The sequence below is a fragment of the Falco rusticolus genome, chromosome 1 (genome assembly GCF_015220075.1).
Source record: "Falco rusticolus isolate bFalRus1 chromosome 1, bFalRus1.pri, whole genome shotgun sequence".
Lineage (NCBI taxonomy): Eukaryota > Metazoa > Chordata > Aves > Falconiformes > Falconidae > Falco > Falco rusticolus.
This window is the reverse complement of record NC_051187.1, coordinates 3,151,240-3,167,895: the sequence shown is the minus strand read 5'-3', so window position 1 is coordinate 3,167,895 and position 16,656 is coordinate 3,151,240. Positions and strand designations below refer to the sequence as shown.

Sequence of the window (16,656 nt, the reverse complement as noted above, 5' to 3'; positions counted from 1 at the left end):
GTCAGCATATAAATATGCATACATGTGTATGTTTATTCAAAACCTCTTGCAGTTCCTCTGCAAGCTTTTCTCTCAATTGCAGGTCAGCTGTGATCACCATGACTTATATCCTAATCAGCAAACTCTCTCCTTTATTTTATTTTTTTTAGGATTATCTGCCCTCACAGCAAGATATACTGCTGGCACGAAAACCCACAAAAGGGATTCATGAGTACGACTTTGAAATAAAAAATGTTCCTTTCAAAATGGTTGATGTAGGTGGCCAAAGGTCAGAACGGAAACGGTGGTTTGAGTGCTTCGACAGTGTCACATCAATACTGTTCCTTGTTTCCTCGAGTGAATTTGACCAAGTGCTCATGGAGGATCGGCAAACAAATCGCCTTACAGAATCCCTGAACATTTTTGAAACAATAGTCAATAACCGGGTTTTCAGCAACGTCTCAATCATTCTCTTCTTAAATAAGACGGACTTGCTTGAGGAAAAAGTACAAAAAGTGAGCATCAAAGACTATTTTCCAGAGTTTGAAGGGGATCCCCACTGCTTAACAGATGTCCAAAAATTCCTGGTGGATTGTTTTCGTACTAAACGTCGGGACCAGCAGCAGAAGCCCCTCTACCACCACTTCACCACTGCTATTAACACAGAAAACATCCGACTAGTTTTCCGTGATGTTAAGGATACTATCCTTCACGACAACCTCAAGCAGCTTATGTTACAGTGATGTGCAAAAAGACATTTTTATTTGAGTAACTTTTGTGTGTTGTTTTGGTTGGTTTTTTTAAACTAGAAGTTTACAGCAGGAGTAGAGAAATCCAGATCCTGTCAGACTTCTTGATACGTGGCTAAAAGCTGCTGCTGAACACATTATTGCCAATTTCTGCAGAAATTCAGACTTAATCTCTTCCAGTGTAGCTTCAAGTTGTCTCAAGTTGTAACTTTATAGCAGACCTACGTCTAAGTTACCTGTAAAGTGATAAATTTGACATTTTACGAACAGAAGTATTATCCTAGAAAATTCATTCCACCTTCAGAATGCAAAGTCCAGACTTCAGTGAAATTGTTGCAATTGTTAAGACTGTGGCAGTAATGGAAGGAGGGGGGGGGGAAACTTTTCACATCCGACTTTGTTATGAAGACTGTGATACCATAGCTGACTTACGATTTCTCAGGTCTATTGTTGGTTAGAAATCCCATAAATCACTTGCTGGAATCATCAGTTTGAAGCTAGGACTCCTGGGTGTAACATACTTCCTCTTTAAGTGTAACTCTTCGGTGGGGCTTGACTAGGAGATGCTTTAAAAATCCTTGGATTGGGAGTTTCAGACGTACCTGGCAGGAAGTACTAACGCGGGCAGAAGTCTAGTGGCGAGGAGTTAGTGAGTGGCACAGTACACGGTTTCACTATCGCATTGTGCGTCCGACTTGGAGCCATGGCAAAGCACAGAGCACTATGATACGGTCCTCTTGAAATTTGGATGTGGGAAGGGGGAGCAAGCTGAACTTGTATTTCTTATCTTCGCTAACCAGATGTTACGTGTAGGTACCTTACCTGTTCTTGAAGCGCTTTAATATAGCACTGGTTTATTTTTACTTTCTTCATGACTTCTCACAGTGTGCCTCATCTTAATCAGTAAGTGTTTGGTTATGGATAGAAGTACTTGCAAACCTAAGTGCCTCCTTGTGTTCTGTCCTCCTATGGTATTTTCAGTGGCCTTACGTGAGCATATGTGTTCCCAGCAGAGGCCTTGTGTAGCTGACACCGTGAAGATGAACGTTTTCTTCTGAAAAAAGAACATGTCACAGCAGAACATGCTTCAGCTGATGAGGTTCTTTGAGACTTGCCGGTTGGGTCTAGCAATCCTAAGTGTACTTGAGCCAGATCTGTTGCACAGCATACTCCAGAGTGCTGCTTGTGACTAAGAATATTTTACCAAAAGTTCCATTGCATTTTGGGGGATGTTTTTTTGGTGGGGTGGGGTGTTGGGTGTTAACTGTTGCTATGTGATTTAAAATAAACAGTAAAATATCCTTTGTGCTCAGAAATCCTCATATGCCACACAGCACGCTACAAAACGGGAGTAAGCGTGTGTTTTAAAAAGTAGTGCCGCTATCAAGTTTCCCCCAGACTGTAGTGTCACGTAGGCAGTTCGGCTTGCCACTTTGCCCTGGGGAACCAGCCCATTCCTGTGGATCGTGATGCTGCCCAATACTCTCTTAAATGATTTTTATTACCATACTGCACGTGTGGCAAGCAGGGTGACATACTGTTCTCGCTGCTTGGAGCAGTGTCCCTGTTAGAACATAGGAAAGCTGCCTGTCTTCTGAACTTAGCCTTTTACTTACTGTGATTCTGAGTTGTATTAACATCTCTGTACCTCGTTCCCCTGTCAGTAGAAGGGGAATAGTGTATTTTTATTTAGTTAGGTGCTTTGAAAGACCTTTATTTTTTTATATCAACCAATGAATAGTCCTAGATTAGTCTGCGATTTCTGCGATAAGGCACTATTTTGAGAGGAAGGAATTCTGAAAAGAGCTTGGGAGAAGTCACAGTGCGTAACCTTAACATAAACATAAACATAAAGTCTGGGTGCAGCACTGATGTCAGGAGGATTAACATAACCTTTAGATAGGGATATCTAATGTATATTTTGCCTCCTTACTGGACATAGATATGATTACTTCCGGTTTGATGTGTTCAGGTCATATGTGAGCAATGCAAGAAGGATGATGAACTAGATGTGTGAAGGCTAGTGAGGCTGTTTAAAGGGTTGGACAACATGCCTGTAATGGAAGTCCAGAGGTTCTCAATTTCCCTCTTTGGAGAGGGATGACAGGTTGATTTGGTTGAGCTGTAAATGATAGGTGAACAGATAACAAACCTCTGTCTAGTAGCCTCAAAGTCCAGTGTTGGAAAGCAGAAACTGAACAAACCCGTGCCTGTGTTAGTCAACAAAAGGATTAGTAGGTTTGGCTTTTTCCTTTGCTGACAGTTGTGTGAACAAGTTCTTTTTTTAAAAAGAGACTTATCTCTGCTCTGATAAGTTTAAAAAATATTAAAATAATTAACTATTAAAATAATTAATTTGGAGAGGTCTGTAGTATGTGTTTTGCAGGATGTCAGACTAGATGATTGCAGAGAAGACTAAAGACTGGATAATGAATGATACAAAGATTACCAGGAATTTGTCTAAAAAAATTTATGTAAAATGCTGATAAATTTTATGTCAAGGGACCTGTCAATTTACGCAAGATCCTCAAAACTGATGTCAGTCTAAAGATAACAGTCAGCATCACCAAGGTGCTGGGCACTTCTGATGTTAGCTAAAGTGGGAAAAGTATTGAGCAGGCTTTTCCCCTGAACGAGTACAAAAAACTTTTTTTTTTTTTTTTTAATCTTTTCAGATCACTTTCCCTGTGAGCACTAGGGCCTCTAAGATAGCAGGGTGGACCCGGTGGTGTTGGGCCACTTCTGACAAAAGTAGGCCCTGGTAGATAAGCACTATATGAATCTCAGGCAGAAATGAATTATTTTAATGAAATGACTGAGTCAGATCACTTGCTTTTGATTTCCCACTCCCGCTTCTTTAGAGGGGGTGAGACAGCTAACCTTGATGTAACTGTTTACATGGTTCCTATGTTAACATACTGGCTAAACAAACTGAATCAACGTTTGGCTTTTCCATCTTCAAACTTACCCTTCATTTGCTACCTGAAAAGGAGCACAGCATGTACTGTTGTATTTCTTTTTAGGTTTGTTTCTAAATATTATTTCTTCATAGCAGGATATAATTTTTGTGCAAGAGCTGCAGGATTGATGTTTTGAAGAGACTGATTTTTATCCCGAAGCAAACAAATGAGTCACAGTTGGTTAGTAAGAGTGAAGCTTGTTCATGTAAACCAGTCTGTGGTACAAGGTCAGGATGTGTTTCTAGTGAAGGTGGGAAAGCAGGTAGAAAATCAAGTTTCCCAAATCTTTCCTAGTTCTCTTTGATCGAGTAAACTCTGTTAAAAAGATCACTGATCACTGACCGCATGGAGATATACCACTGTCTTGTACAGCCTTCCTGTACTTGAAGGTGAAATTGGTGTTTTAGTGACTGTTCCCTTGCTGCAGTGTGTTAAACTGAGTTGATTGATACCTGAAAACGGTGGCTGTTCATCAGGGCTTTAAAATTTTTAATTTTTTGTTATATACTGTAAGTGGGAGCATAAGCCATCAGTTTGTGTAAAACTTAAGCTTTCTTCTAGAATATCTGCTCTTAAAAAAAAAAAAAAGTCAGGTGGGTTCGTTGATCTCAAAGGCTGTATATTGGACTCATTTGTCTAGTAAGTAGCTTTAAATTTTGCCCATAAGAATTATTCTAGCAAACTGCTCAGATGGCTGGGCTTTTCAAGCTTCACGACACTTGGCTAGTAATAGTATTTATGATCAGTCCCAGATAGCCTGGCCAAACTGTGTCTGCTCACCATGTTTGGGAGCAACTCACTGCTTAAAGACTGAGAACTGTGCGCCTTTAACACGTCCATTGCCATTGGAAGACTTCTCTGGTTATTTCTCTTTCAAGACGGTTGCAGAAGGTTCATTTTCCAACAATAACATTTCCTGATTCAAAATGATGGAAGTTTTATGCCATTACCGAATTGTTCACAAGTTAACTTTACAGGTCTTGTCTATTTGATGGTACCATTAACATAGTTGTTTTGTTTGTTTGTTTAATTACACAGCATTGCAATACAGTGCCATTTTGCAATTTCTTTGCATTGTACTTGAAAATAAGTTGAATTGCAGACTATTTAAAACTGCTTTCCTGCGCTTTCAGTAGCAGTGAGAGCTTACCTTACGTGAAGCCTTTATGTAAAAATATATTTTGTAACAACCTCATAGATCTTTAACAAAACCAAGATTTGTATTAGCTTTGTATAAATGTTTGTGGCTTACAATTTTATATGTTTAACTTTTTATAAACTTTCCAGGGACTACTTTTTATTGTAAATTTTTTTCTCCTTTCTTTAGTTTAAGATTGGCAATAAATTATTTCTAAGGGAAGTCTTAGAAGAAAAAGCATTGCTTCCTTTTTATAAAACGGTAAAATTTGATTAATAGCTTAAAACCTCTTACACTTGCTTGTACATTGCTCTGTACATACACTCCGAAAGTGTTGCCTTTCAGCTATTAATATTTGCCTTGTGTACAAAAATTACTGACGATGAATAAACATATACAGCCTGACGTTGGTATTATGAAATTATTTTTCAAGTTAATAATGTGTGGAGGCAGCCAGCTGACTTTTTTTTGTTGGTTGGCTAAGGCCAACTGTTCTGCTCCTGTCACATCTTGTGTTTCAAATAAGATGTGTGATGCAGTTAGTCTCTAGTCTCAAGGAAGCCCTTTGCTGAATCTCATCCAGATTCTCGTTCAGCCTGATTGCTTTCTCTGCAGTAAAGGTAGAAGGGAATTGCTGACTTGCATTTGACAACCAGTTGGGTACTCAGTATTTAAAATATTGATGACACTTGCGTGTGTTCTGGCATAAATGGTGAGCCTCTGTATAAATTATGTATCTCAGTACTGCAGACTTGGATTTTATTATTTTCCTTTTTTAAGCTGTTTTCACAATAAGCCAGCCTCTGCCTCCTCTAGAAATGGATCACTGGCTGTTTTGCAGCTGGCTGCGATATGAAGCAGTGTTTTGCAGCAAAACATTGATTGCTCCTTGTCAGTTTTTATAGGCCTGAGGATGCTTCATTTCCACAGCAGCCCTCGGATTTGGCTGGCGTGCTGTGAGCACTAAATCTCTGAAAATACTTAGGCCAGGTCATGCTTGTTTATAAAGTTTAGTGCTCAACATCAGTATTTGTCTTGATAATTGGAACACATAAACTGTAAAAATTCTTGGTGTATGTGAATGTTGCTGTGGATTAACGGGAACCCCAGCCTTCGCACTGAGGAGAGCAGTTTGCTGTGGGAAGGAGCCACCTGTGCTGACTGAAATTAGGAGTTAAAAACCTGTCAGATGCCCTGAAACTTCACCCAGCCCCACAGAGCCATTTTCATTCAGGTACTGTCTGTTCCTGGGGGGGGGGGTGGTGGTGGTGGTGTTTCTGAGGAACTACAACCTCATCTCTGGACTGCTTTTTTGCACTGCAACAGTTACATCAAATAAGCACTATTTGTGGTGTTGCTCTGACTTTGAAAACCAATCTCTTTAGGGTTTTTTGAAACTTTTTTTTTTTCCTTGCATCTGATTTCCTGTGATGTAGTCAGCTGCCTGAGGAGTAAAACTAACAACATCTAGAACTCCTTAGCAGATCATGTTTGCTTTTGCTTTTGCACCCAGTATCACAAGTGTAATTGCATCAAGGTTCACCTGAGCTTCTAGTTAAGCTCTTGTTGTCTAAAGCTCTCATTGGAAATAGGTTCGTGGTGGTGTACTGTTCCGCAGTAAGTCACAGGCACCGATAACCTCACCGCACTGATGTGCCTGGTGGCTGACGGCAGTGGGGAGAGCCGCAGGAGGGGCAGGGAAGGAGCGCGCTGCAGGACTTCTGTGAGCAAGTGAAGGTTTCTTCACTTTCCAAAGCTCTTGACGGAACAGAACGCCGAATTGCACGTAGTGCTGAATGTAGGTTGGGTTTTCAAGCCTCTTCCTTCCTGTAAAAGTGACTCGGGGGATTACACAGTAACTGACATCAAGGAAGGAAAATGGTGTGGAGCTCTGCCGAAAGCTTCCCCGGCTGCCACAGCGGTGGCAGGAGCGGGTTCCAGCGCTGACCTTCGGACTCCCGGTCCTGCAGGGGCTGGGCTGGCTGTTAAGCTGTAGAGCAGCCGAGGGGCAAAGTGCTGGAGGAGCGGCGGCCGGGCGCGCAGAGCCCGGTCGGGGAATACAGCTGGAAATAGGATGAGCGTCTGTGCTGGCCCAGACCCTGCTGGTTTTTTTTCTCTAAAACAACAAAAAAGGTAATAGCATTGAGTTACTTCTGGCCAGTCCACCTAATAGAGCGATCAGTGCTGTTTTCCATACAAGCTGAAATATTATTTGCACTGTGCGTGTTCTGTGAATTACTAGATTAAATTAATAAGGGTCCAGATAGACAGAGTCCCACAGGGTTCTGCGACTGTTTTATTTGTGCCTAACTTGAGATAGTATTGGGTTTCTTTGCTGGCTCCCTTGTGTTTTCATGCACACTTAAAAATGAGGGCAAGACTTGTTCCTGCTGGAGTGCAGCTTCCACCAGCAGCAGCTGTCTGGGCCCTGGGACTCTTGGCTCACTCTGGCTCTGAAGAGAAGCTCCTGCAACACCAGAGTGAGCCCCGCTCCAGCCTCTGAAACACGCCGTGGCAGAGACAGTCCTTATGCCCAAGTTCAGTAAACAGGCTGCAGATGACTCGAAGATAAGGAATCAAAACATCCAGCAGAAAGATGTGCACTGAGACGGGAGACGCAGCCCCCACCCATGCGTGTAGCCAAGGTGCTGCCTCTGCTGGGCTCTGGGGGGGAACCGGGGGTTTTATTAATTGTCAAGGGCGGGATCTGACAAACATGGGTTTGGGGTAGGCTGTTGGGAGCAGAGGTCCGCTTCAGTGCCTGCCACTTCCTCTGGAGTTGGATGTTCCAAGCTGTGAGCCGCGGGTTGTGCGGTGGCTGCTCCTCGGGCAAGGAGGGCTGCCAGGTGCTGGGGGTAAGGCAGGAGCGTGGCTGTCAGCAGGTGCAGGAAGTGAATAAAAGGCATTTCTCTGCCTGGATGGTTTGAAACATGGTGACCCAGTAAGATGATGATGATCAGTGCGGACTGATTTTTATTAACTTCGGATTTGGAGAGCAGGAGGAAGCACAAGACCTGTGCATCCAGCAGGATCAAGAATGAATTTTCCCCACTTCCTGCTCCAATATGCAGTATAGTGGATCTTGGATCCTGTGAGTATAAAAGATCCCAACTCCCTTCCCAGGCTTCTTCCCATTGGCAGACAGTGATGCTTAGAGCCAGAATCTCTGCCTGATTTCCAATTCTCTCTCCTGTCCGGCACCAGGCCAAACCTTGGATGGCTTTTAGCCACATTGCAGGCTCTGCCCTGTGTTCTCTCCGTTGCCTGCAGCCTGGAAGACAGTCCGCTTCCCTTAATGCAGAAGAAAGCCACTCCTTTATCATATTCAAAGGGGAAGCAGTAGTGGGGGGGGGGGGGGGGCACGGGCATGGATTTTAACATGAACACTCCCACACACAGCCCTCTGCGCTGATTGAGAGAATGAATGACTGTTTCCATGTTTCCATGTTGACCACGTACCATGCAAACGTTTGTGGGTTGACACCAACCGTGACTAATTTCTCTCCAGGAGTCACCACGCCAGGCTGCTGCAGCACTAAGCACTTCCACAATTGTTAGGTGTGAGCACCAGCCCTGATGTGCGGCTCAGCTCTGAACACTGCGCACCCGCTGTCTTTGCTTGGGAGTTATTCCTTGTTTTCAGCTTTTATCACAAGGAAAGGCAGTATCTATAAATTATATAGATCTTTATGCAGTTGCAAAATACTAGACAGTATTTTGCACTTTTTCCTGTATGAGCTGGATTCTCTTATATTAATCCAAAGTCTAACTGTGGGAGCAGCTGTGAATTGATGACCATTTCCTGCTGGAGCCTCCATTTTCCCTGAAGAAAAAGAAAGCAAACAAAAAACCTTCCATGAAATCAGCATTTTCAAAGAGTTACTAACTTAGGATTTGCAGGGGAGCAAGTTGAGCAAGCCTTCCGCAGCAACAGCCTACTTACATCACGTCTGGCATTTGCTAAAAATTGCCTAGAATTAAGGAGCAAACTTCCTCTTTTACTCATGCAGATGACCCGCGCAGATTCTCCTTCCCCCTCTCTCCCATCCTCACTTACAAAACCAGGAGCAAAGGGGATGTGGTGCCGCCCAGGCACCAGCTCCATGCGGGACGGGTGTGCTCAGGCAGGCTGCGGGCGCTGGAAGTGCACCGGGAGCGTGTGGAGCCAACATACCAGCTGCGTGATGTAAACCTGGGATGCCCTTTCTAAAACCACAGCCCACCCAAGCTCAGTGTTTCTTGTTTTATCGCCCGCTGTGCTCCACAAGCCCGGCTGCTCTGGGAAGGGGACACCTGCCCACTGCGGCTCCGCCAGCCCTGCAGCCGAAGCCATGCCAGCTCTCCTTCCTTCTCTGCTCCCGATGGCTCTCCCTGCTGATGGCATGACATCTCTGCTCACAGCAGGAACCCCTTCTGACGTTCCTTCTCTCCCCTCTGCAACACTCAAGGAGAAAAAGTAACTAAATACTTCTTTCCCAGCATGTAGCAAATCCCAAATCCTAAATCCTCCTCTTGTTTCCAGTGAAATGTTGCCTTTCATTGCACTTGTAATAAGGCAGTGCAGGATCATCTCTACTGTGTTTTTATCTGGGGATGCCACTGGGGTAAAGGAACATTTTTACCTGTACAAATGTCAGCAGCAAGTCACCATGGCTGTTTCCTTGTGCCAAAGCACTGACTGACACCATTGCAAGACTTCGTCCTTTAGAAAGGCAACCCCAATTGCCTGAACTGGTAGGTGAGATAGATGTAAAGTATTTAGACATTTAATCTTCAAATTAATTGGCAAAAGTAGCTGCTCTCTAAGAGGTTAGCAGGGCAAGGTGTTTTGGTTTTCCCTCTTCACAGAAGCAGGAATCAAATATGAAAGCATCTGGTAGACAGCCAGCCATGTGGCTGGAGCCAGGCTTTCCACTCCGCGTCTCCATACCCTGTCTCGTTTGCTTGCAGCAAGATGAATGTCTGTGATGATGCCAAAGGAAGGAGAGCAGAGGAGGAAAACAGTTGGGTACCTTCACTTACGGCCGTGGCTCCCCTGGGAGGTGGAGGTCAGTGATTCCCGGGGCAGGCGGGGAGCCTGCTGTCCCTTGGATGAGAGTCACTGCCTGATTTTGGGAAAGTGTTTCGGAGCTAGCAGCTTCAAGGGCCATCTGTAATCAGCAGGGAGAGAAATGTGCCACCAGAGAGCAATTCTCAGCCTGAAACTGTGTCCCAGGCAGGCCGGGTGAGTCACTCCCCAGTGACCGGCGCAAGCTTGGCCACAGCACTCTCATACCCCTGGTGAAATGAAAGCATCTCCGCCCCAGCACCTTTGTGCTGTGCTTCCCTGATAAATAAAGCCAGTGCGGGGTGAGCATGTGCAGAGCACTCTTGAGATCCATGGAGGAAAAGTCCAGACCACCTTCTCCCTGAGGATTTTTTCAGTGCAGGGTCCTCCAGTACCCCTCCGTGGCAGGACTTCACCCATCCCATCGCCATCTCGCTTTTGTGACAGCCACAAGCCATTGCAAAGAAATGGCTCCAGATCTTGGCAACGGTGTAGGAAATAACCCCATATATTTTACAGTTCCTTAAAAGCAAAAGAATAACTAACTCCTCATTTAAATTCCCATTTCCATAGCTGGAACTCTTCGGATCACACATTTCTTTAGCATAGGCTGAGTTTTTCCTCCATCTTCCAGTCAGACAGGATTTCTGTTTGTGCAGACACGAATGGCACCCCATCTTTCTGTCTCGCCCACCATGGGTGAGCGCACGGGAATTGCTCCGGATGCAATGCTTATGAAAAATACTTCAGAGCTCCGAATGCAATGCTTATGAAAGACACTTCTGAGCTCCGAATGCAATGCTTATGAAAAACACTTCTGAGCTGAATGTATTAGTAAGAAAACCAGCAGATCTACAACACACAGCTAGTTTGACTGAAGTGGCGCGGCTATTTGCCGCGCACAGTTCTGTTCGAGCCCCGTGCAGCTGCAAAGCGAGTGGGCAGCGCCATGCCAGCCCTACACCACCTACGTGCCGAAAAGTGCCGGAAACATCTGAGCTGTCTCTGCTTGCTCCAGGCCAAACCATCGCAGAGGAGCGGCGAGGCGGAGGGAGAACCGCTGTGATCTGAGCACAGGGACTGGATTCCGGGAACATCTGAGCACTAAATATAGCAGCCGTGCTTGCTCAGCAGCTTGGGGTCCGGCAGATAACAGCCCGCTCCAGGAGAAATGACACCGCCCTAAGGGGAGGTGTGAAATTCAGTATCACCACATCGGCAGGGCTTCCCGGGAATCCCTGCCTTTCCGCTGGTTTATGTCTCTTTGCAGTGCTTGAGAGAATCATGACATTACCAGGGGAAAAACCAGAACATGAATGCACGTATGTTGGAACCGTGGGTTAAACTCTTCCTCCTCCAGCAAGCCTAACTAATGTTTGTAGAAGCTTCTGAACACAAAAAGCATCGTAAGTGTAAAATATTAGAGCTTTTGTTTGTTGGTTTGTTTTTATAAAAACACCAAAGAACTCTTAGGTGTGTTGGGGAAATGCTGCTTCTGGCAGGGCAATAGAGGGGACACACCTATACAAACCAGTAAGCCCAGGAACACCTCCTGCTGTAAAGTTTCATAGAAAAAATGTCTCCTGGTTGCATGCATGGAGGCAGGCAATCCCCCAAAGGGTTTCAGCTCCGTGATGAGAGCGTGCTCACAGTGTCTCATCACTCACAGTGCTGTTTTCTCCCATTTTTGCAAGTTCTACACAAGTTCTCCAGAAAGGGCGATGCTCTAATTACGAAGATCGCAAAGGTCTCCTTCACTTGCTGCTGCTTTCATGCAGGTGTTTTAAAACGTTTGGGTTAGCAATTTTAAAATTTGCTGTATTAATAAAATACGTTCTGTCTCTCTCGTGCACGTATTTTAAATTAATAATTGCAATCCTGTTGTAAATACATGCTGGGAGAAAACAGGTCAGCTTGCCGTGTGCCGGCACACCTCCTTGCCTGGGCTGATGGGCTGTGCTGGGGATGCGGTGCTCCTTTCTGAGCTGAAAGCTGAATTACAGCTTGCTGTCATGGTTTTGTCCCATGCCGATGTTTTTTTTGGTGCTGCCCGTTGTGGTTTGTGCGCTTGTGGCCTCATGTGTTGCCTTGGTTGGATGTGGTGGCAATAAGCAAGGCGCTTACTCTGCGGCAAGAGAAGATACCTAGCATTATGGTAATTATTGCAAACATCTGTATTGCTGTTACACATTATTTTGGAGCGCTGCTGTGTAGTTCTCTTTTCATTTATTTATTGGTGAAGATGGCAAATATCAATGCAACATTACAAGGAATTGCGAAAGGTTGCAAGCATGGCAGGGACATGTTATAAATGCCATTTAGCAGTGAGCGCATGTATTTTTCGCCTGAGAAACCGATGGAAATTTGAATTTCATTACAAACTGAAATAAGTGGGATAATTACAGTTCTGAGGAAGGGCCGTGAAGCGAGTCGGCTGGCCTAATGGGTGGGCAGAGGGGACTTCGGACTCTTTGTCACTTGTCAGAGTGGAGATATCCAACAAAAGATGGTTCCTGGTGCCTTGTGCCGCAGAGAAGAGCCGTGAGCGCAGTTCGACACTGCCCCATCAGCCCCAGTCCCGCTCCCGCAGCTGATGGATGCTGGCATTTCTGCTGGCATCGGTCGTTCCATTGGAGCCGGCAGGATGATCCGAGAGCCACAGGCTCCTGCTTCGGGAGCTGGTTGAATCACCCTGATCCAGCTGCGAAGTCCGAGCTCTGCCGCCGAGGCTGAGTTGTTCATTCCCCACATGGATGCCGTGGGCAGCTGGAGGTTTTACCTTTTTCTTGAGCACAATTATATAGAATTCAAGTTCAAGCTTCAGCAGTAAAGGCCAAACTCCTGTCGAGCCTGTCGAAGACAAATTTTCTCTGGGTATAGTAATAAAATCTACTGTTTGAGCATTCCTGGTGGTGATTTTTATCTGATGTGGTCTACTAGGAATTTTGCAGAGCCCACTTAGTTTCCAGAGGGAGACTTTACACATCTGAGTAGCAGTCACCAACAGATTCAAGCATCTAAGTTTCCTACTCTTCTTTTTGCGTTTGTAAAGTAATATTTCAATGAACTGGGAACCAGAAAACATATTTCTGGGCTGGCTTTTCCTGAGGCCCCGAGTCTGCTCAGGGAGCTTGGTCTTGAAAGTCTCTCTTTGGAAGATGATTGTCTGAATGCTCAGGCTGTCCTGCTTGGCGACGTGCACCGATGGATGTACAGCTGTCCTGTGTGGTCACAGTTCTTCTGTAGATTGCTGCTTAATTCCTGAAAACAGCTTTTTCATAGGTGGTTGGGGTGGTTTTTTTTCATGGGATGTCTTGAAATATCTAGAGAAGCGGCCCAGAGGTGCTTTTGGTACTGTGGGAGGAACAGAACCCTGGTAAGTCTTGGAGTATCATTGTTGGATAAGGTTCTTCGACAAAGTGGCACAACATTTAGGCGTCAGAAACTACAATGACTTTCAAAATACGAACACTCAGGTCAGGAACAGGAAAACGGGCACACGGCGCTTGCCCTGGAGGTGCAGTGCAGGCGGGGGTGCCCGGTGCCTGGCTGTGTGTCGTAGGCAATTTTTAGAAGGCTGATGAATTTCCAGCTGATAATGTTCTAGATCCCTTGGACAAGGCAGGGACATGGGTCGCGCTGATTCACCCTTTCCTTTACCAATTTTCCCAAGCAGAAAAAACGAGGGAGGGGAATTCCTGACAAAACACCCGTGCCCTGTCGCTTGTGAGTGAATTTTTCTGGTGGAGGGGGGCAACAGTGGACTCAATTGTTTTCACATACTGAAAATCATCGTTACGTGTGAATGACTGGAAACAAGATGTAATTTTGCCATGAACTGAAGGCAAAGACTGTGAAGAGGTAGGGAGGGAAGGGGAGCCAGACCCCGAGTGGCCTCGCACCATGCTCAGGACATGAGTTTCCGTGAGGTTGCTCCTGTTTTTCCAGGCAATGCTCCTCCAGGAACCTCCGATGCCCAAACCTTCCTAGGCATAAACGTGCCCTTAGCTCCTTCCCTCACAAAGCAACGCCTGCATTCGTTAAAGCCTGCCGTGTTAATTCCCACGGACGCGATGCTTACGAGGATGTGTGGGGCGGCACAGGAAGGGTCCGTGGGCACGGGCAGTGGCTTCCCATGGGGACCTCAGTGTGGAATAAAGCTTCAAAAGCAGAAAAGCAAGGATGGCAGTGCAGGCTGGAGCCAGCCTGGAGGCTTAGCTTGTCCCTGCCGTGGCACGCATGCCTCCATCCTCCGTGGGCTCCGTCCCCCGTGGGCTGGCTGCGTCTCGGCAGGGTCGGGGCCCTGAGGGCTGTGTGGCGGTGGCCCAGTGGGGCTCTCGGGGCTGGAGCAGGTGGCTGGCATCTCCCCGGGGCCGCCTGCAGTGTGCCACGGGGCGGGCTCCGGCGTGTGTGGAGGCTGTGGCACCCGCGGGTGGGAAACTGTCACCCTACCGGTGTTACCGTGGCTGTGAGTGGAGCAGGGCATCGCGGCTGGTCGCCGCGCCCAGGGGCCTGCGGAAGAGGGCCTGGCTTCGTGAGGCTCGGCGACCCTCGCCCACGGCTGCCCCGTCCCGTCCCGTCCCGTGGGAGCGGTCCCCAGGGGCCCGGCGGGCCGGGCGCAGCGCCGCGGGGGGCCGGTAGGGGGCGCGCACGGGCCGCGCAGCCGGGGCGGTGCTGGGGAGCGGGGGGGGTGGGGCGCGGGGGGACCCACGCGAGGCAGCCGCCCCCCGCCCCCTGCCCGGCGTGTCCGTGCGGGTGCCGCAGGCGGTGCCACAGCAGGGCACGGGGTACGGAGCCTGCGGGGACCCCAACCCTCCCTCCTCTCCCGCAGTGCTGCGGCGGTGCTGCCGGCACCCAGTGCCCGGCCCCCCCCCCGCGACCCCCCCCCCCCCCCCCGCGGCCGCCAGCGCCCCCCAGCGGCGGGGGCGGACGGGGCCCTTCGGGCTGGAAAGGCCCTTCGAGTCCAGCCACCAACCCAGCGCTGCCAAGGACACCCCCGACCCGTGGCCCCAAGTTCCACATCCACGCCGTGCAGGAGCCCCCCCAGGGATGACGACCCCACGACCTCCCTGGGCATCCCCATCGCCAGAGCATCACCACCACCAGAGCATCCCTACCACTAGAGCATCCTCATCACCAGAGTATTCCCATCACCAGAGGATCCCCACCACCAGAGGATCCCCATCGCCAGAGCATCCCCATCGCCAGAGCATCCCCATCGCCAGAGCATCCCCACCACCAGAGCATCCTCATCACCAGAGCATCCCCACCGCCAGAGGATCCCCACCACCAGAGGATCCCCATTGCCAGAGCATCCCCACCACCAGAGTATCCCCATCACCAGAGCATCCCCATCACCAGAGCATCCCCACCGCCAGAGGATCCCCACCACCAGAGGATCCCCATCGCCAGAGCATCCCCACCACCAGAGCATTCCCCGGCCCTAGGGCCTCCTGGCCACTGGTGACCACCAGCGTCCTCCTCCTGGCAGGGCTCCGTGCAGGATCCTGCCCCCAGCAGCGTTGTGCCTACCCCACCAGTGTGTACCTGGCCCTGCCTGGCAGCCCCCCCCCACTCATGCTGGGGTTACATCAGTGATATCCATCAGGTCAGCCCCAGCCCTTCAACTTCCTTGCAGGATGAATTTCACAACTCCTGTGTTGGTTTGTGTTTCAGCTGTTGCTGTAGATACTGTAGCTTCTGCCTTGTGTGTGTTTTCTTGTTTTTCTCCTCTTTCTACAATCTTATGGACGTAAAAAACTGACGGAGCGCATAAGTTGAGGGTTTCCAAAGGAAATTGTGGTCTGAGACATGCAAAGAAATGTCAGTGGTAGAGAGTTATACTTGTGGCTAGTAACTGTTTATTTGTTTTGCTAAGTAGAAGCAGGTGTTAGAGAAGACTCAGGGTATTTGGGGAAAGGCAGAAGGGCTGCATGGCTCACACCGGTTGGGGGTTGAAAACCATCGAGCCAGTATGAACTGTACTGTTTCTAAACACAAGCAGCAGAAGGCAGTGGAGGGAGAGAGTGCATTTGCTTCAGTCTTTCACCATGAAGATGAAAACCTTTCCACTTATTTTGTTTTCATTTAATGTGTTACATCTTGAAGACCTTACTATCCAGGAATGCATGCAGACGAGAGCGAAACGGTGGCAGGAACCCAAATGCGTTCACCAAAACCCCTGCGAGCGTTCAAGGAGAGCCCCAAGTGCTTATTAAAGTGCCTTGTTGTGCTGCAGGAATAAAGCACATCAGCAGGGGGTACAGTCTATGCAGAAAAGCTCATGTATTTACAGGGTTATTTTCTGTCATTTACTATGGACTATTTGAAAATTTACTGTCTGACCAGAAACTACCAGTGCACTAAAAATTCTTCACTGAAAAGCTAATGTTTGTATCATCTCTTGGCTGACACCGGTTGCTAACGTGATGCTACAGTATTTGGTCTCTGCTGATGCCACGTGTATCCAGGAATGTTTGTCTTCATCACTCGTGAACACTTCATTTCTGAACGGGGTCTGGGCTGTGCTCCGTCCCACACAGCTGCAGGCAACTTGAGCGGTTTAATTCTTTGCATTTTATAAGGCTAATAATAAAATTGCAGGGATGGGAGTCCGTACAGAGAAGGAAAAGGGTGTTTGCAGGTGAAAGGGGCAACCAGGGATGAGCAGCTGGGGTTGGGGTACTGGCACTATGTGGGGGGGTGGTCTGCGAGCACGCGATGTCCTGGGTCTCCAGCTGCCAGGACCTGGCAGCACGGGCTGCACGGAGGGGAGCAAAGTCC

At 47.6% G+C, this 16,656-nt stretch overlaps 1 protein-coding gene across 1 annotated transcript in view; it reads left to right on the top strand.

Annotated features, from left to right (window-relative positions):
• GNA13 (G protein subunit alpha 13) overlaps positions 1-5,231 on the top strand; it is a 29,320-nt gene extending 24,089 nt beyond the window's left edge. The window contains exon 4 of the mRNA XM_037404957.1: positions 150-5,231. Within this exon, the coding sequence (XP_037260854.1) occupies positions 150-722 (573 nt within the window). The 3' untranslated portion in view covers positions 723-5,231. The remainder of the gene's footprint in view (positions 1-149) is intronic.
• The last annotated feature ends 11,425 nt before the right edge of the window (positions 5,232-16,656 follow it).